General features: G+C 38.4%; 1 protein-coding gene across 1 annotated transcript in view; it reads right to left on the bottom strand.

Moving 5' to 3' along the window:
* Window positions 1-21,396, bottom strand: part of CLMP (CXADR like cell adhesion molecule) — a 117,342-nt gene that overhangs the window by 9,621 nt on the left and 86,325 nt on the right. The window contains exons 3-5 of the mRNA XM_077112623.1: window positions 6,689-6,890; window positions 5,719-5,886; window positions 2,895-3,017 (exon numbers count right to left, since the gene is read on the bottom strand). Coding sequence (XP_076968738.1) covers window positions 2,895-3,017; window positions 5,719-5,886; window positions 6,689-6,890 — 493 coding nt within the window. The remainder of the gene's footprint in view (window positions 1-2,894; window positions 3,018-5,718; window positions 5,887-6,688; window positions 6,891-21,396) is intronic.

The following is a 21,396-nucleotide window of genomic DNA, read 5'->3' as shown; positions in this document are numbered from 1 at the left end:
AATTTCTCAACCTTTATAGGCTAACCTTTGGGTAATCCTCTGGCTCTGCCAACTTCTCTGCTTCCTCTAACTTCCCCCTTCTATCAGTAAAATAAATAAAAGAAATATAAACTATCATGTTAGGCTCTGTGTGGCATAGCCACTGGATGCTAGAAATTTAGAAGTTAAGATAAATGTGATTTGCACATTAGCAACTCACACCTTTTCATTCACATACTAAATATTAAGTGGCTACACTGAGCTAGGGACTGTTCTAGGCATTGTGATGACAAAGTTCTTTCTTTGCTTGAGTTTTCATTCCAGAAGGTGTAAAAATAAACAAGTAAATAAAAATGATTTCAGATAATGGGTAAATTGTGGATGAGTGATATTTTTGAGGGATTGGAAAGGATATTCCTTAAGATTGGGTGATCAGGACTCCAAGGAAGTGACATTTGAGCTAAGAATCAAATAATATAAAAGACTATAATGTGATTATTTAGGGACAGAATATTCCAGGTAGCAGGAATAGCAAGTGTGATAAATGTGAGTGGGTCTGGAGCAAAGTGAACAAGACGTGGGGGTGGGGGGTGTAGGTCCTATAGGCCATGGTGGGGCTTCTCTCCGAAGAGGGGTGGAGAATACTATGATCCAGATTACAAGTGAGAAGACACACAATGGCTGTTACATGGAGAATGGATGTGGAAGAGTGGAGAGGAAGCAGGGAGACCAGTGGGGAGTCTTGGTGATGGTGACTTGGGCAAGGGTGGAAGTAATGGAGATCGAAGCAGGTAGATAGACATGGTCTATATTCTCGAAGTAAAATCAACACAATTTGCCACTTATTCTTGTCCTTGCTTTGTAAGAAAAAAATGACCTCTTAAAATAAATCACTTATTAAAGACATGGAAATTTTGGATCTCCTTGTTAAGGATTTTATCCCAGATCCCAAAGGGCTGAAGTTTATTTCACTTGAACGGTTTCAGTTAAGGAATACTGTTTTTCCTTCTGCCCTTCCTCTACCACACCTCATAATCTAGATGAACTTAATATAATGTCAGTTATTAGAAAAGTCTTTGTTATTCTGATAGTTTAAAATATTTGTCTTCTTATTTATGCTTATTGACTATTTGTTATTTGTTTTCTGTTACGTGCGTATTAAATTTGTAAGAAAAATTATCAGAACCTTGAAAATAGGCAAAAGAAGTTGGTGGGTGTTCTTTTAGTACAGCAGTTGGTTTGAGTTTTTATTTTTTGGGCAGTTTACAACTCTATAGAGGCAACTTGTCCAGTAATTGTCCAGTTGAACAGATGAGCCCAGAGATTGCAGTCTGTGCTTTGTAGTTTGGTATCAAACCCAACAATCTCATCTTAATATTTCTTTTTAAAATTGTCTTTCGTTTCTAAATACCTAATTTCTCAAATGTTTTTTGGGTTAGTTTTAACATCTCATTAGCTCCTTCATTAGTTAGTGGATTAAATAAAACCTTTCATTTTTCTGAGAATCAAGATTTTTACGTGCTTGAAAATGATACTTTAACAGCATTCTGTGGCCACTTCTATTTAGTTGTGTTCTCACTGATTTGAAAGAGTTCTTTATGCATTTTTGTATAGTTTGGTTATTAAACTTTGTATCCTTGGTGGTTTTTAAAATATGTCCACAAATTACTTGCTGCTTCTCCTTTCAGCAGGTAGAGTTTCTTTCCCCTCCTTTGGGTGTGGGCTGATTTAGTGACTCACTTTAATGAAAAGATTATGGCAGAAATGATGATATGTCACATCTGATGCTTGGTCATAAAAAAGCACTATAGCTTCCTGCTCTCTTCTGAGATCACTCACTTTTGGGAAGCCATGGCTATGTCAAAAACCCTGTGGAAATTCCCATGTGGGAGGAACTGAGGCCTCAGCCGTCAGCCACATGTCAGAAGCAGATCCTCCAGCATCTGCGAAGCCTGTGAGAACTCCCAGCTAAGCTGCTCCTGAATTGCCATTTTAAGAAACTAAATTTGGGGGTAAATTGTTACACAGCAATAGATGAACTAATATACACTTATTTTTTGTCTTAGATTTGTTCATATTGTTTTTTTTTTTCAAGATTCAATCCCTAAATTTTAAATCGAGCATGCTATTTATTGCACTTAAATAAATTCTTAACACCACTAGCATGGCATGAGGACACAGGCTTTGGTTCAAAAAGTCTAAAAGTTATCCAGTTGATCAAGGAAAGGAATAATAATAATAGCAAATAACATTGAATACCCTCTCTGTGTTCCTAAGCATTGGTAAGTAAATATGTTAATTTACTTGATTTTCACAACACCTCTGTGAAGTAGTTACTGCTATTATTGCTGTTTTAAGGAAGGGAAAACAAACATGGAAAGGTTAAGTAATATGCCCAATGTGCTGCATAGTTAGTGGTGGAGCTGAGATGAAAGTCCAGGCAGTTATCTGGCTCCCAAACTAATACTTTTAATCACCTTGCTTTTGTCTCATCTGGAACTTGGAACAAATCTAATTCTTGATTATAACGCACACATGCACGTGTGTGAGCAAGCAAGCACTCTGGGGAGGAGAGAAATCTTATATTGGTGCCTAGAACTGTAGGTGTCCTAAAACTAGCTGGGTGGGTTTTGGGTTTGAATTTGTTTTTTTAAGGCAGGTGTTTATTTAGTCCCCCTCTTGGACGTTGTAAATACCTTTTCATGGCTAGTAAGTTCACGCATTTGTAAATATAGAGTCAGATGCAGTTGTTTAATGGTGTTAACTACTACTGAATTTATTTTAGTGATAGCCATACCCTTCTGGAAATAAAGCTTTTGATCTGGACTTGATCCCTGTCAGAAATATCTTACACTGAACCACAATGACCAGATCAAATAAAAACTTCCTTCCCTCCATTGCCCTTGGATACTTACACTGTACCGTCACCCGTACCACACAGCTTTCCTTCCCAGCCTCATTGCCTGCTGTGCACTGGTAGAGTCCTGAGGAGGATACAGTGAGATTCTGCAGCAAAACTCGTCCAGGGTTGTCATAGTCTACACAAGGAGAAGGAAAGACTGTAAATTCCTTATAGGCAGGCTCTATGTTTATGTTTACTTTATTAAAGAATTTATTAGAATCCTGAGATTCTCTTATAAATACAGTTTGATAAGGATGAAATGATAGGAGAGATTCCTTTTAGAAACATGAGAAGGAAGGTGAAAAAAGTTTAAATTGCCATATATCCTCAAAAGTTACAAAAAAAATTGTGAACATTTAACAAATATTGATAGATATATATTCATATATTACATTTCTTCCTAATCTCTTTACCACTTTTTAAAAACAATCATTTTATTGTGAAAAGTAACATTATACCAAAAAGCAGTAAGTTTGAAAGCACACTGCAGCAATTGGTTGTAGAACGGATTTTGAGTTTGGTATAGGTTACAGTTCCACAATTTTAGGTTTTTCCTTTTATCAGCCCTGAGACCCTGGAGACTAAAAGAAATATCAATAAAATGATTCAGCAACCATACTCATGTTTTAAATCCTATCTTCTCTATTATAACTCTACCTACTCCTTTGATCTTTCTCCCAAACTTCAGGATATTTGAGCTAGGCCCGTTGTAATTTTTTCATGTTGTAATGGGCTGTTGATAATGTGTGTGATGGTTAGGTTCTGGTCTCAACTTAGCCAAGTGATGATGCGCAGTTGTCTGGTCAGGCAAGCACTGACCTGACTTGCTGCAAGGATATTTCGTGACTGGTTGATAAACTGGAAGGCTGATATATTAAATCATCAGTCAGTTGACTGCATCTGTGGCTGAGTACAACTGTGATCACTTAAGGCATAGAGTCCACAACAAGATAATCCAGTCAGTTGAAAGCTTTGAAAGAAGAAGAGAGATTTTTTCATGGCTTCTTAAGCCAGTGAGACTTTCCTGTGGAGTTTATCAGGACCTTCCATCAGAGCTGCCAGCTTCACAGCCTGCCCTATGGACTTTGGACTCTTCCATTCCCATGGTTGCATGAGACTCCTTTATAAATCTCATATTTACAGATATCTCCTTTTGGTTCTGTTTCTCTAGAGAACTCTGACTAATGCAGTTTGGGATAGGAGGATGGAACTAGTTATGGTTGTGAGAGATTGGCCCCTCTGGGTTTCAGGACTTACCTGGCCTAGGAACCCATCTGGAAGTTGTAGGTTTCTGGAAAGTAATCATAGTGTATGGAACCCTTGTAGATAAAGCCCACATGTTCTTTAGGGTTGGTAGAAATGATTTCAATTGGGGTTTGGCAAACCATGATAAATAGCAATATCTAGCTGAAGCTTGCATAAGAGTAGGCTCCAGAATAGCCTCTCAACTCTGTTTGAACTCTCTTAGCCACTGATACCTTGTTACAATGCTTTTCCTCTTTTTGGGCAGGAGGGCATTGTTGATCCCATAGTGGTAAGGCCAGGCTCATCCCTGGGAATCATATCCCACGTTAACCAGGGACACTTTGATCCCTGGATGTTGTGTTCCATGTAGCAGGGAGAGTAATGATTTCACTTGCAGAGTTGGACTTAGAAAGAGAGAGAGGCCACATCTGAACAACAAAAGAGATCCTCTGGAAGTAACTGTTAGGCACGCTTATAGGTAGATTAAGCTTCTCTGCTATATATATAAGCTTCACAAGAGCAGTATTGACTTGGGAGTCCATAATGTTTGAGACAGTATCAGAGGTTTCCCTGGTGGAAAAGTTTAATAGTTTGATATTTTTTCTCCTGTTCCTCAAAGAACTTTGCCATTAATTTTTAATTATCTGCTCAGCATACTCTGGGATGTATCTGAGCACTATACTAAGCTGTGCAGAATTACAAGCCCTCATTTCCATTGTTGGTTTCCTGTGTTTTGGTTGTTTAAATAATCTCCCCAAACATGTTGTATTAGATTATGTGCTACAGAAAAATTAGGTTTTGGACAAAATAAACCTCTTTTCTTTTTGTCTCACAGACTAAGTGAAGTTCTAAAATACAGGCAATGTCTTCCTTATGCCTCTATTCTGATTTACCTTAGTCCTGACCCAATTGGCTTCATTCTTATCTCTAATTAAAGCCTGATCTCTTTTTCAGTTTCTTTAACAGTGCTGTATGTGGCAATGCTGGCCTTCAGAAGTGCAGAACTCTTATTCTGAGTCTGAGGTGCCACATAGGTACCCAAAGTTCCAGGGAAATACCAGGTTATTCATATATAGAACAGCCCCTCAAAATCTAGAGATAACAATTACTGCCCCAGACTAAACATGACTGCTATAAGAGCTTACAATCTAGGCCCCAATTTTCTTATATTTTCTAAATGAAACCATAAAATATTTCCCCTTTTGTTCCTGGCTTATTCTGCATCACATAATGTTCCACAGGTTTATTCACAACGTTGCATATTTCACAACTTTGTTCCTTTCTGTAGCAGCACAATATTCAATCATATGTATACACCACGGTTCACCATGCTACTCATTGTTTCCTTCAGCCACCTCCATCTGTTGGGCATCATGTATAATGTCTAAAGTCCACAGTCCATTCTGTTTAGCACTTTTATGTGCCATTTGAGGAAAGAAAAATACAGATTCTTTGCCCCAGTTTCTGGGGGAAAAATGGAAGTTCAGCAGTATATTCAAGGTCACACGATGAGTTGCTGACAAAACCATATTTGAATTCATGGGTAGAACAGTATCCACTTGGTTCAGTAGACTGGTAGAAAAGTGACTTACCAATCCTTGATTTCGGAGGTAGATGTTCATCCTCTCCTTCTTTCTCCCGGATTCGCTTCCAATAGTACACAATGGGTTTTGTGCCAGAGGATGACTCACATTGCAAAGCCAGGTCGCTTCCCTCCGTCAAATCTCCTTCCAACTCACACTTGGGTTTGGATGGTTTCACTGACCAAAACAAACAAACACGATGATTGAAAGATTCCTCAAAACCAGATTCAATATAAGAAATACATCTTTTTGCATTTTCTAGCCAGCCACCTCTTTTAGTTAAATGGGCTGGGGATTCAGTAGTCTTTTGTTCCTTAGCTTCCCTTTATCCTGAGAAATTTGCCCACCTTCATCCCCTATAAACCCATATACCCAATTCCAGCTGCTACCGTGGTGCTGTTACTAATTTTCAGGAACTATTTGAGGAATTGTTCCCCCCCACCCTAGGGAAATATGTTGAACCAAGCGATACACAGGGATGATGTCAGGTGACACAGGAGGCAGAGACTGGAGTGATGCAGCTACAAGCCAAGGAATGCCAAGGATTGTCAGCAGCCACAAGAAGCTAGAAAAGGCAAGGAAGAATTCTCCTCTACAGGCATCAGAAGGAACATAGCCGTACTGACACCTTGATTTCAGATTTCTAGGCTCAAGAACTCTGAAAGAACAAATTTCTGTTGTTTTAAGCCACTCAGTTTGTGGTAATTTGTTACAGGCAGCCCAAGGAAAAGAATACTGCATTCAGTTATTAGAGGATATTTACATATTTTAATGGACTGTTATGACCAATCATGATGCTTTTTTCTTCTTTGACTACAGCTGAAATATGTAACACACACTTATTCCCAGGGAGCTGGACGAGGTAAACTCTGAACACATCAGGCAAAGTGTTGAACTTTATCCCACCATGATGTGATTGATTGTCCCTCCCAGAGATCTTATGAAGAGTTGCAGCATTGTCCTTGGCACCCTACTTTACCTAGTACTTTTAAGATGACATGGCTCCACACGTAGCGCCCTGAATTCTTCACCTTGCAGGTGTACCGGCCCTCATCACTTGGCTTCAGAGGCTCAATCTGCAGGGAGGCATCTCCTGCCAGGAAATTGGAAGCAAAGGCCACTCGGCCCCTCTGCTCCTCAGTCAAATTGTTGTAGACATGACGACTGGAGTAAGTGATCACCTGTGAGACAGACCAAGGCAGGATCAGGCAATGTGGCTCTCTCGCCTTCCTCTCCTGCTGATGCCAGGTGAGGAAAGGGATACTTGAAGGAGGACAGAGTAGTTAAGCCTGTGGCTGATTCTAAGACCCAGGAGACCTCTGTTCTAAATAAAAGTAAAAAGTACAGTATGTTTGTCTAGACCTTGCTTCTTCTAAGAATAACACCACCTCATATTTCTGAAGCACTTTAATTATGAAGCACTGATTATTTCATTAAGTGTTTAGAACCACTCCATTTTAAAAGTAAAGAATTTGAACATTAAATTACCTCTGCAAGGTCACACAACTGAGTTGCAGAATGAAGAAAAAGGTACATGGGAAAGGTTGTACATAGATAGAAGCACAGAATATTTCTGGAGAGACACACAATAGATGTTATCAATAATTGACTTTGAGGAATATTGAGAAGATGGAGAATAAGGGGGTGGGGGAGATTTACTTTTCCCCTGTATACCTTTTTACATTTTCTACCATTTACATGTGATCTTTTCAAGGTACACTACACTTGTCTTAGATGATTTTACATGCCATCTAACTTATTCTCACTTCAGTTTTTCCAAGAAGTTATTCCCATTTCACAGGTGGTAGAACCAGGATTTGAACATGGTATTCTGACCCCATTTAGTTCAGCGTTCTTATACACGTTACTTCTCTCCTGCTTCTTTTCCCGACTTGCATTCATTTAACCACTCTACTTTCAGAAAGTTTGGGTGTGAAGGGGGAAAAATGAAATGGAAAATTTAATTTGGTTGGTTCTTAGAAAAATCTAGAGACAGGGAGAAAGAGTTGGAGGAGTTAAGAAGGAGTAGAAGTTTCTGGTTAAGGATTACTAAGAGTAAACTAGATGGGAAGAACTAAAAATTTTCTTCATCCATCATCTTCCTTCCTCCTTTTAGTCATGAAATCATGCTTTGTTCTCCCTGTCACTCAGCAACCATATTCCTAATCTCATCAAACATCAGCAAACATTTATGGAATGACTTTCCCCTCAGGTCAGGAGGAGGCTCTTCAGATGAGTAAAGCACTCTTTTTGTCTTGAAGTAATTTACAGTCCAAAGGGATTATCAAGGAGAGAAGTATAAACCCAGAAAAAGGAACAATTAACTTGAAACAGTATCAGGGAGAATGTCCCAGAGAAGTTGGCAGCATTTGAATTAGGCCTTGAAACATGAGTAGTAGGAATTAGGAGAAAGAAAGAAGAGGGCTGGAGGGGGACGTTCCAGATGTATCCAACGGCACTGAAAAAAGGCCCACAAGCAGATGGGAGTCTTCCTTGCACATTTCCTTGCAGCTGTTCCAAATTGTTCCACTCTTCTTAAGACCTTAACCCCGTCTTCAATCACATGAAGCTCTGTAACTCGTCAAATGTTTTCCTGAAAAGATTGGGAGCCATCCAATCTAATGTCCCCCAGTTCTCCAGTTACCCTTCCATTATATCAAAACTCTTCAATAGCATCCATCATCCATTCTTCCCTTACCACTTTTCTGAGAAAATTATTTTTCTGTTCTCTGCATATTCTTTTTTTTTCCAGCAAATAGTTATGGAGCTCAAGTTTCAGGTGCTATGTTAGACATAGGGAAAACAAGCAAGAATAAAACACAGTACCAAAGCCTGGTGTGGTGTGCTGGTTGAAAGGATGTATGTCCCCTAGAAAAGCCATGCTTTAATCTAAATCCCATTTCGTAAAGGCAGAATAATTCCTATTCAATACTGTATGTTTGAAACTAATCAGATCATCTCCCTGGAGATGTGATTTAATCAAGAGTGGTTGTTAAGCTGGATTAGGTGACGGCATGTCTCCACCCATTTGGGTGGGTCTTGATAAATTTCTGGAATCCTATAAAAGAGGAAACATTTTGGAAAATGAAGGAGATTTGGAGAGAGCAAAGAATTCTGCAGCACCATGAAGCAGAGTCCACAGCCAGCGACCTTTGGAGATGAAGAAGGAAAATACCTCCCAGGGAGCTTCATGAAACAGGAAGCCAGGAGAGAAAGCTAGCAGATGACGCCGTGCTCGCCATGTGCCCTTCCAGATAAGAGAGAAACTGTGACTGTGTTTGCCATGAGAGAGAAACCCTGAACTTCATCAGCCTTCTTGAACCAAGGTATCTTTTTATGGATGGCTTTGATTGGACATTTCTATAGACTTGCTTTAATTAGGACATTGTCTTGGCCTTAGAACTATAAACTAGCAACTCATTAAATTCCCCTTTTTAAAAGCCGTCCTATTTCTGGTATATTGCATTCTGGCAGCTAGCAAACTAGAACACCTGGGAACTCAGTCTTGTCGGGGGTGGGGGGAATTGGGAGAAATGAGTAAGAGAAAATGAAGGTAAATTCTGTAACTGATAATGTACTTCAGTTACACTGCAGTTACACTTCAGCCACTTCAGTATTTGATTTTTTTGCTTTCTCTTCAGTTCAACCAAGACCACCATTGGGATAATTCTCACAACCTTATCTCTGTCTCCAACGTATTTTTAAGTTCCAGTTTCAAATTTTCAATTGCTTGGCTTCCTGTATATTTCTGCCCACTCCAATCTACCCTACACACTGTTGCCAAGTGAATCTTACTAATATAAAACTCACAGTTGCTCATTTCCAGCTCAGAAGCCCATAATGGCTCTCCACCACCTCTGAATGATGACCAGACTCTTCCTATTTAATCCATTTCACATACCTGGTTGCAGTCAAAATTATATTATCTCCCTTTCTTTAATGAGTTGTGCTTTTTGGTACTCTCATGCCATTGCTTGCTACATTTTTCTATTTATAAACTACCTTTTCAACATCTCTCTACCTAATGAAACCCTGTTAACTATTTGAAGTCTAAAATGAATATTTACTCCTTTTGAACCCTTCTGTCATATGACACTCAAACTGAGAATGATCTCTTTTCTTTGCTCTCACCCCCAGCATTTCTTTGCACTATTTTTATATGAGGAGAAACTGTAAACGACTTTGAATGAGCAGATAAGTTGCTGGGTGCCCATCCTTTGGGGTTAGCTGATTTTATGAGTTGTCTGTTGCCTTTGATTGTCTTTGGCTAGGCTATTTTGCATTCTGAAGAGATGGAAATTAATTTGTGGATGGCCCTGGTGATACAGATGTTTCCTGTCAGTAGCAGTACAGAGATCCCTTTTCATAGAGGTGCAAATGAATTTGGTCCAAAGAAGAATATAAATTCCATTAAGTCCTGTTCTCATTTGAACCAGTTGTAACAGCTTAACTGGTTCCAACATTAATTAATGAGTTAAATAAAATCTTTAATATGAATTTATTTTATATTAAATGAGTCTAATTTTACCTTTTTAAAAAATTATCCATTAACACTGGATACGTAACCAAGCCTTAAGTGTTAACAAATGATTATAGCTACTGAATCATTATATAGACAGTTTCTTATTTTTTAGTGTATTGTAGAATAGCCAAAAGTAAACTACTGAAATTCACAGAACTGAACTGTAACCCTGCCTTGATCTTTGATGATGATGATGCTTTAGTATGTAACTATGAAATTTTTACCTGTAAAGCTTCTTGATAACTCATGATTGGCCCCTTGTCTTATTTTACATCTTTGAAGTTTTGTGCTCATCTAGACAGCCCCTTAATGTTTATTAATGAAGGAACTTGAGTCAGCCCAGAACTAACCCACCCCAATGCTTTTTTTTTTTTTTTTCACATGGGCAGGCACTGGGAATCAAACCCGGGTCCTCTGGCATGGCAGGCAAGCATTCTTGCCTGCTGATCCACCCTGGTCTGCCCCACCCCAATTCTTAAGCCTTCTTAACTAGACAAAGCTAATTCTAACCAGAATTGGCCCTTCTGACATGTGCAGTAGCTTAAACCTAAGCCAGTAGGTGACCTATTATAATACTAAAATTGACGCCCATCATCATGTTAAGGTCCCAATTTTTAACATATGTTCTGTAACTAAGCATGTAATCAATCTGTGCATGCTCAATAATTAGATTATCTCCAACCTTGTCTTCTCAAGCCACTATACTCATTATCTTAAAACTGTCTTTGAGTACTATAAAAGTTTCAGAGTTACAGAATTTGAGAGAGACAGATCTGAGGCCCATTAAGCCTCCTGTTTTTACCTTGTGCTTTGCAAAAAAGCTCTTTTTCGTTTTGAAAACAATCTCAGTATCAAAGGATTGGTCAGTGTATATATTGGGCATAGTACCCATACTTTGGTATCACTTATAATATTCATTCCTTTTTATTTTTATCACCTCTAACACAATATCAAGCACAAAGTATGTTTTAAATAAATGCATTGAACAAGAACTAAAGGTAGGTGGTGTTTTACTCTGAGTTCTCATCTTTGTGTCTAGATACCAGCTACTTGGATTACTTAATTTTCCCTTTTGTTTTCTTACTTTTTTAATATTTTAACTCCCTCAGTGATCTTATCCAGTTTCACGGCTTTAAATACCACCCATATATGTATACAATTCCCAAATGTACAGTTCCAGTCCAAACCTCACTCCTGAATGTCAGATTCATACATATGATAGCACTCACTCAAGGTCTCCTTTGGGTATCTAATATCTCAGATGTAGTAGGTCCAAAACTAAACTCATCCAATTCCCATGCCCCCTCACATACTCTTACCCAAAACCTGCCCTGCCCACAGTCTTCCTCTCCTTGGTTGGTGGTAGTTCCATCCTTTCATATGCTTAGGCCAAAAACCTGGGAATGATTCTTGACTTCTCTCTTTTTCTCATACCCCAAATGCAGTCTACAGGGAAATCCAGTTGAGTCTATCTTCAAAATACATTCAGATCTAATCACTTATCCTGTCTAGTGCTACTATTGTAGAGGCAGTGGCATCTCTTGCCTGGATCTTTACTACACTAGCTTCCTAAACTGTTTTTCCTATTTCTACTCTTGCATTCTTATGGTCTGTTGTCAAAATATAAATCATATCATGTGATAAATAAAATCTAATAGGTCAAAATGGAGGCATCACACTAAGTCCCACATCAGCAAAATGAAAAACTTAAGCTAGTTTCTATTTCCTGTAAATGCTCAGCTTGCCCAGAAAATCAAATTTAAATATCACCAATCAGTTATCACCAGCTAATGTCTACATTTCTAAGCAACCACCTGCTCCCCACTTTGTAAGATCCCTATAACTAAACTGGAAAGTTAGTGTCAGCCAGTCAGAACATTTCCTCACCTGCTTCCATGTTTACCCTACATGAGCTTCTCCTTTGCACTCTCTTCAGTGGAGCTCCCTTCTGTTTTTTGAATGGGATGCTGCTCTATTCATGAATCATGCAATAAAGCTCCAAGCCTCTAAATTGCATGATTCTTTTTTTTTAATCATATCATTCCTCTGCTCAAAATCTTCTAATCCTTCTCCATTTCTTTCAGAGTAGACGTCATAGTCTTTTAATGGCCTGCAAGGCCTTACAATGGTCTGCCACCCCCAACTGTGACCTCAGCTATTATTCTTCTGGCTTATTCCACTCCAGCAACATTCGCTGTTCCTCAAACATGCTAGGCACATTCCCCCTTAGACCTTTGCATTGGCCCTTTCATATGCTGAACTCTCTTCCATCTAGTGAACTTCAGGCTACTTGTGCATCTCCTTCTTGTCTTTGCTCAAATGTCTCCTTCCAGTGAGGTCTACCTTGACCACCTTATTTAAAATTGCAGTCTGTCCCCCTGCCCTAGAATGCCCTATCCCTGCTGTATTATTTTCATAATACTTCATACCGTCAAAATGTATCATCTCATTTTCTCATAAATTATGTCTATCTCCCACCACTAGAATATATACTCCTCCAGGGCAAGGATTTTTTTTTTATCAGTTTTCTTCACTGATACTTCCCAAGCACCTGCAACAGATCTTGGCACTGTGGAAGCACAGTGTGGAATACACGGCTTACCATCCAAGTCCAATCTTTGCTCAGATTTCCAGCCTTATGTCTGGATAACTTTCCTTCTTCCCACCTTCCCTTCCCTCACATAAATATTCTCTAACCTAGTCATACTTAATTATTTGCTAAAACCTTCTTTGAAGAATTCACCTTGGCCTTCTGGAGGAGCTCAAAGATACTGTCCCCCTTCTCTCCCTTCACCCCCATTCCAATCAGAAGGAAATACTCTTCCCTTAGGAAGTCCTTCTTGCACTATTCTAATGTAGAAACTCAGTGAATTGAAACCTGAGACCCTAGCAGAATCCCGGCTAGGCAGGGATAATTCCAAGTAAGGGGATGAGGGTGATGGTGAGGGGAGTAGCCTTCAAGAGAGAATTTCGCTCTTATATCAAGAGAGGATTTTTGTCTACTCCAGCCTGAAGACCTGCTTTTCTTCTCCCTCCTGTTCTACCGGTAGGTGCCTGAGTTCATCTCTTGAACATCACCTTCATGCTAAGTGTATGAAGTACACTTAGTACACTAAAAGTAGAGTATGTATTTTTTCAGTCAAAAGTTCAATCTTTACTCCCAGGCAGATATTACGTCTTGAACTTCTGCATTCTTTTCAACAGAAACTGTACCTTAGGGGAGGATGGAAAGCTGCAGGTTGGGGGTGGGGAGTGAGGGAAGCAGTGGAGGGGAACCTTGGGTTCAAATCCTATCTCAAAAGCCATCTTGGACAAGGGCCTTCACCTTTTAGAGTTTGAAAGATTTAGAGTTCACAGCTTTTGGAAGTGAATTAGGGTCTGCTTTCCTCGTGTTTTAAAAAAAAATTAGGATAACAATGCTTATTGTATGGAACAGTGTTACCAGCTCAAGTAAGTTTTTCAGACATCACGCAGTATGGTAGAAGCTCTTCTTACTTTCTCATAAGAAAGGTAACTGACAAGGACAAGCTGCAAGCGAGTGCAAAGAATGGGAGCAAGCAGGCTCCTTTTATCTTATTCCCTAACTCAAAGGAGTCCCTCCCCCGGTTCACCACTGGCTGGCTACTTAGAAGTTACAATCTAGTCTCAGAAACTAGCTAATCGGAAATTCTGATTATTATCATAACTATCTTTTATCATAATTATTCACTTTAGTTTTTGACCAATCATGAATAAGGGTATCTTGAATCCTCCCTATTTGCATATCCGATTGCCCTTATAGAGAGGGATCAACTGAGTAAGCTTTATGCCCTAAGCAGCAATCATATTCTAGTAAAAATCCTTCAAGTAAACTTAACTCTTCATTAACATATGCTGATGTGGTTTCAGGGAAATGTGGGCCAGATTCGGGGGTTGAGATTTAAATTATTTTAATCAGAGACAAACAAAGGGACTTCCATACTTCCTTATTTGAGTGAGAGGAGTCCACCATCCCTTACACTATCCTCCCGATTTTACAGTTTATTTAAAGAATTCAGAGGGACGATGTGTATGAAATGGCCTAATCCCATCCCTCAATGACTGTCAGTGACTACTCTATGCCAAACTGTGTCTGGCTCAGGTTTACGAAGGTAAATTAGAAGTAGAAATGAGAATCCATCAACACAATGCAATATATTCAGTCTGGGATTTTTGGTCTTTATTTACCAAGACTTACATGGTATTTATTGTGTGCCAACTGTGCTAAAGCTTCACAAACGTAACTTTTTGAATTTCAAAAGAACAGCATGGTACAGTGAAAAGTTTAAGATAAAAATAAGGAAGCAAATCTCTTCAGTGAAACTCTTAGATTTGTTAAGGAAAATAAAATGACTACGTGCATTGGGCATTGCCAAGAGGGGATTCTAAAAGTGTAGCTGAGAAATTAAGAATTAACAAATGATTATGAGTACTGAGTCATCATACAGACTCAGTCATTATATGGAGTTATTATATAGATGTTTTTTATATTTTAGAATAGGCAGAAGTTAATACCTGAAATTACTGAAACTCAACTAGTCTCTCCTTGTTGACTATTGTAATAGTTAGTCTAGCCTGGTCTCAGTCCTGTGTATACTTACTACATGTAATGGTAACAATTCAATCCCCCTTACTTGAATCCATAAAAACACTGGGGGCGGGGGGTGGGGAGGGGGTGGGAGGGTTGCAGAGAACCCTGTGTGTGTTTGATATCAGAAGGGTCTTTTCTAGAAGAAGCTGACCTGCAGGGGCTTTCAGAGGAAATGGAATGCCTTCTCAGAATTTCAGATAAGCAACATGTGTTGATAAACCAGTCTGGGTCCAGGAAAGATAGTTTATCAGATTGGACAAACATTCCATATTAATCAATGAATACCTGCTCCCCATTTGTGAGGCCTCTCTATGTAAAATGGAAGCTTAATATCAGCCAATCAGAATATTTCCTCATAATGGTAGTACTATAGTATTTTTTGTTTGTAATTCCATTTTTTACTTCCTACTAGATCTAAAATGCAAATGCATAACAAGTAATGATAAACCAATGATTTTGGATTCAGTGTATAAATATGTAGTTTGTGACAACAAAAAGCTGGGAGGACTGTGCCATAGTGTCTCAGTAGCAGAATTCTCGCCTGCCATGCTGGAGATCCAGCTTCAGTTCCTGGTGCCTGTCCAAGTAAACAAACAAATTAACAAACAAACAAAAAGATACATAGGAGCATAGCTTGTCTATGCTATAGAAGTTAGATTGGCAGCAAACCAAACCGGATTGTTATACATTTAGAATGTTTAATTTAAGCCCCAGAGTAACCACAAGGAAAATATTAGAAAAATATGCACAGAAGGAAATCAGAAAGGTTTCTAAAGGATTACTGCAAAATATCAACTAAATACAAAAATAGGCAGTAATATAAGAAATGAGGAGTGATGAAAGTTAGAAGCAATCCAAATGTCCATCTACAGTTGACTGGATAAACAAAATTTGTATACCTACTGTGGAACATTTCTTAGCCATAAAAAGAAATAAAGTCCCAAAGTATGCCACTACATGAATGAACCTTGAAGACATCATGTTGAGAGAAAGGTCAAACAGAGAGACAATATATAACTCCAATTATAGCTAGGTATGCAAAGTCATAAAGACAGAAAGTGGAGTACTGATTACCAGGGACAGTGGGGAGGGGATATGGGGAGTTAATGCATAATGGATATAGGTTGTCTGAGGTGGTGGGAAGTTTCTGGTAATGAACGGGTGATTAGGATAGCTCAACATTGTGAATGTGATTAATCTCACTGAATGATATGTTTGGGAGTGGTTGAGATGGGAAATTTTGTCATATATCTGTTTTCACAATATGAAAGAAGAGTAAATAAAAGTATAATGACACTTAAATGTAACACATGATCTGAACTGGATCTAATGGAGAATAATAGGCTCAAAAAGTCACTGGGGCATATGAAAAGTTGAAATATAGACTGTAAGCTTTTTATCAATCTAGATTTCTTGAACTTGGTAACTGTGAAGTGGTTACATAAGTGAATACCCTTGTTCTTAGGAAATGTACAGGGAAGTATTATGTGTTCACAACAACCTACTCTCAGATGTGTAGAAAATAGTTAAGTAGATAAATAGATGATAGTTAGATGGATAGAGGATGTTTTAGTTTGTTAAAGCTACCAGAATGCAATATACCACAAATAGAATGACTTTTAAAAAGGGAATTTATTAAATTGAAAGTATACAGTTCGAAGGCTCTGAAAATGTCCAGATTAACACACCAGCAAGAGATTACCTTCACTCAAAAAAGGCTGATGCTATCCAGGCACCTCTGTCAGCTGGGAAGACACCTGACTGGCTTCTGCTGGGGTCTTTGGCTTCTGGACACCTCTGTCAGCTGGGAAGACATCTGACTGGCATCTGCTAGCTTTCTCTCCTGACTTATTGTTTCATAAGGATTCCCCAGGGGGGTTTCCTTCTTGATCTCCAAAGGTCTCTGGCTGTATGGGCTCTAAAGCTTTTACCAAAATGGTTCCTTCTTAAAGGACTCTAGTAAGCAACCCCACCTAGAATGGGTGGAGAGATATCTCCATGGAAACCACCTAATCAAAAGTTACCACCCAGAATTGGGTGGGTCACATCTCCATGGAAACAATAAAAAAGACCCCATCTAACAATATTGAATGAGGATTAAAGAACATGGCTTTTCTGGGGTACACAACAATTTCTGACTAGCACAGATGGATAATTAGATAGAAAGGAAGGGTGGAGGGAGAGAGGGGAGGGGAGGGGAAGGGAAGGGAGAAGAAGAGTTAAGTTACGGTAAATGTGGCAAAATGTTAAAATTGGGTGGACCAGGGTATCTGGTTGGAAGTAGGTTGGAATTCTCTGTGTGGGTTTTGTATTATTTTTATAACTCTCCTGTGAGTTAAAAAAAACAAAAAAAAAGTATTTCCTCACTTCTTTCTGCATTTGCCCAAATGAGCTCCCCATTTTCATCCCCTCAATGGGAGCTGTCTTCTACTTTCTGAATGTGATGCCACCCAATTCATGAATCACTATATAAACCTGTGAGATCCTAAAAGTACATGAAAAGCTTTTCTTTTTATCAGATTTAAGGCTGGGGCAGTGCAGGTTAAACTTGCTACAACAGGGTAGTTCCTTCTGCTGTTCTCCTGTATTTGGGGTGGGAATCACTAATTAGTCACTGCACCTTCCCATTGTGGCTGCGCATCAAGAGGAGTTTTAGGGGCCAGGGACTGGTTTCTATTTTATTCTTATGTCTTTAAATGCAAACAACCTTATGTACCAGGCTGTAGTCCATCTTACAGCTTTCTGTTTTCCTCCCAATCAGATAAGAACCTATGAACTGAAACCTACAACCTCCAGATGTCCTGAAGCCTAGAAGGCCCAGCTTCTCCAGAACTTCAGCCAGTTCCATCTCCCTACCCCATATTATTGGCAGCCCCTTCCAAATACCCCTAAAGACTGTGATAGAAAGATCAAAGGTGATAATGGAGTTATACAGAGAAGTAGGGTTTAATAAATGAATATGATTGCTGAGTCATTAAATTGATAATTCTTTTGTCTCCAGTATCTCAGAGCAGCTAGAAGTATAAACCTAAAATTGTGGAATTGTAAACCCATACCAAACTTGAAATCTGTTCTACAACTAATTGTGCTGTGCTTTGAAATTTATTGCTTTTGTGTATGTAATATTTTTCACAAAAAAAGAAAAAAAGTTGTGATGATAAAAAAATATTTATTCCTTCTAGCCTCCTATATTCTGGAGCAGCTAGAAGGAAAAATCTGAGATGATGGTGTGGTAGCCCATGACAAACTCTGGGATCTGTCCTGTAACTACTTGTTGAAGAGTGCTTTAAAAACTATTGCTTTTTTTCTTTCTTTGCATTGTATATATGTTATATTATACAATAAAATTAAGGAAAAAAAAGCCTATGAATTCTGTTCCAGAAGAATGCACATGCACAGACTATATTGCTAGTAATATCATAGGGTTCCTCAGGTTCAAAACCATCAGCTTTAGAGTCAGTCTGGAAAGAGCTAGTTTTCACAGCCCTTCTACCAGATACGGTACTTGCCGGTTTTAAAAGTTGGCATGGCATTGTTGGCCAATTTCTTGTTGCACTTAATAGGGAGGGAAGGTTTCTTGGGAGGTGGAAGGAGCTGACATCCAAGTGACAAACTAGTGGGACAATGGGAGAGAAGGAAATGCATCATCACAGGAAAGAACTGGAAGCTTTAGTACTTTATCTCCACTCGAGCTGAAGGGGGAGGCTCCTGATATCTGGATATGAGGAAAGTAAGCTTGGAACACTTAATAATCATTTAATCAATGTTATTTTCCTTTTTCTTGATTAGCCCACATTTTCCCCAGATGTATAATCACCTAGGAGGAAGGTGGTTGATACTTCCCAGGAAAAATGAAGAAATTGTAAGCCTAGAAGACTTGGTAAAGAGCCAAAGAACTTTTGGGTTTTGTGGGCTTTGGGAGGTTGGTGATTTGGAGATTCCAGCCACCCATTTTGGTCTGGGGGCTTTGGGATTCCTTTCTTGTGTATTTTAGTATTTAGGCTAGCATAAGGAGATAACTTTATCTTTAGAGGTATGTTTGACTCTGGGGAGCCTTAGGTGTAGATCAGAGTAGTAACTGGCTGCTTTGGATTGCTGGAAGCAGACTATGGCGGGGGCTTTCATACTTTTTTGATCCCAATTCACATTGTAACCCCCAAATTAAGAATTAACAAATAATTAAAATGACTGAATCTTTTTTTTACTTTTAAATTACTAGTTTTAAATTTGAATTTTAATTTAATTAATTTGTTTTTTTAAATTTTTATTCAAATTTAATATTTTGAATCAAAATATCCCTGAAACATGGAGAAATATATAAGGTGTATGGTAGCCTATTGAATAAAGGACTTGAAATAAACATGAACGTTAGAAAGAAAACAAAGCCAATTACCAGGTTGATAATTAAAGTGAATACAGAGCTACTAACCAAGATAGTTTTGTTTTTACTCTGGAAATCAGCTTTTAAAAAAAATGTTTTTATTATAGACAACGAACATACATTCTTGACATATAAATATTCTTGACATGGCTACAATCAGTGGCTCACAATATGTCACATAGTTGTGTATTCATCACCATGATCATTTTTTTGAACATTTACACCTCTCCAGCAAAAGAAAGAAAAAAGAAAAACACATACATGCCATACCCCTTACCACTCCCTTTCATTGACCACTAGAATTTCAATCTACTCGATTTATTTTAACCTTTGTTCCCCCTATTATTTGTTTATTTCTTATCCATATTTTTTACTCATCTGTCCATACTGTAGATAAAAGGAGCATCAGACACAGGTTTTCACAATCACTCATTCACATTGTGAAAGCTATATCATTATACAATTTTCTTCAAGAAACATGGCTACTAGAACACAGCTCTACAGTTTCAGGCACTTCCCTCTAACCCCTCTAATATACCAGAAACTAAAAGGGCTATCTATATAATGTGTAAGAATAACCTCCAGGATAACTTTTCAACTCTGTTTGAAATCTCTCAGCTATTGACATTTTATTTTCTCTCATTTCTCTCTTCCCCCTTTTGATTGAGGTTTTCTCAATCCCTTGATGCTGAGTCCCAGCCCATTCTAGGATTTCTGTCCCACATTGCCAGGGGGGCTTACACCCCTGGGAGGATGACTGAATCTTTATATAGATGTATTTTCTTACTTTCTAGTCTATTATAGAATAGCCAAAAGGAAATACATGAAATTATTGAAACATCAATGAACTGTAACTTAGATGCCTTGATCTCTGATGGTGATTATATAAATATATAACCTTTATCCAGTTACTATAAAAACCTTGTGACTGGCCCCACTTGTAACCCCTTATCCTGTTTTATAACTCTAGAGTCTTATGATCCCAAAGATAATGCCCTGATGTTTATTTTTAATGCAATTTTATTGAGATCTATTATATATTCACAAACATTAATCAGCCAAATTGTATAATCAGTGGTTTACAGTATCATCATATAACTGCATTTGTCATCATGATTTTTTGAACATTCTCATTACTTTAAAAAAATAAAAAGAATAAAAGTAAAAATAAAAGTGAAAAAGAACATCCAAAAAATCCCATAACCCTGCACCCATTATTTATTTATTTATTTGTTTGTTTATTTTTCTTGCTCATCTCTCCATGTGCTAGTTAAAGATAGTGTCAGTCACAGGGTTTTCACAATCACACGGTCACACCTTAAAAGCTCTATGGTTATTCAATCATCTTCAAGAATCAATGCTATTGGGATTACAATTCAACAGTTTCAGGTATTTTCCTTTAGCTACTCCAATACACCAAAAAAACTGAAAGGGGATATATATATATACTGCATAAGAATAACCTTCATAATGACCTTTTGGCTCTATTTGAAATCTCTCAGCCTCTGAAACTTTATTTTGTTTCATTTCTCCTCCCCCTTTTAGTCAAGAAGGCTTTCTCACTCCCATGATGCCGGGGCTAGGCTCATTCTCTGGAGTCCTGTCCCACATTGCCAGGAAGATTTACATCCCTGGGAATCATGTCCCTTGTAGGGTAGAGGGCAGTAAGCTCACCTGCAGAGTTGGCTTAGAGAGAAAGGCCACATTAGAGCAACAAAAGAGGTTTTCTGGGCGTGACTCTTAGGCATAATCAATTAGTAGGCTTAGCTGCTTCTTTGCAAGAATAAATCTCAGTAAGGGCAAACCCCGAGGTCAAGGGCCTGGCCCATCAAATTGGCAGTCCCCAGTGCTTGCAAGAATATCAGGTCTTCCCCAGGTAGGGAAGTTTAATATTTTCACCTTTTTCCTCAGTCCCTCAAGGGAATATTGTAGATGCTTTTTAATCATATACCCAGATTACTCTGGGGTGTACTGAGGCCTCCCATCAACCGGTACAAACCAACATGGCCTTACTCCTTATATAAGTTTCCATGTAATTATGGTGTCCAAATAAGATGACCATACAAGTTAGATTAGATAGTGTGCTACTGAAAATAAAATTTTGCACCAAATAAACATCTCTACCTTCTCATACACAAGTTGAAGTTTTAAAATACAGTCTATACCACTCTTTAC

The sequence above is a fragment of the Tamandua tetradactyla genome, chromosome 8 (genome assembly GCF_023851605.1).
Source record: "Tamandua tetradactyla isolate mTamTet1 chromosome 8, mTamTet1.pri, whole genome shotgun sequence".
Taxonomy (NCBI): Eukaryota; Metazoa; Chordata; class Mammalia; order Pilosa; family Myrmecophagidae; genus Tamandua; species Tamandua tetradactyla.
This window is presented reverse-complemented; position numbering and strand designations above follow the sequence as displayed.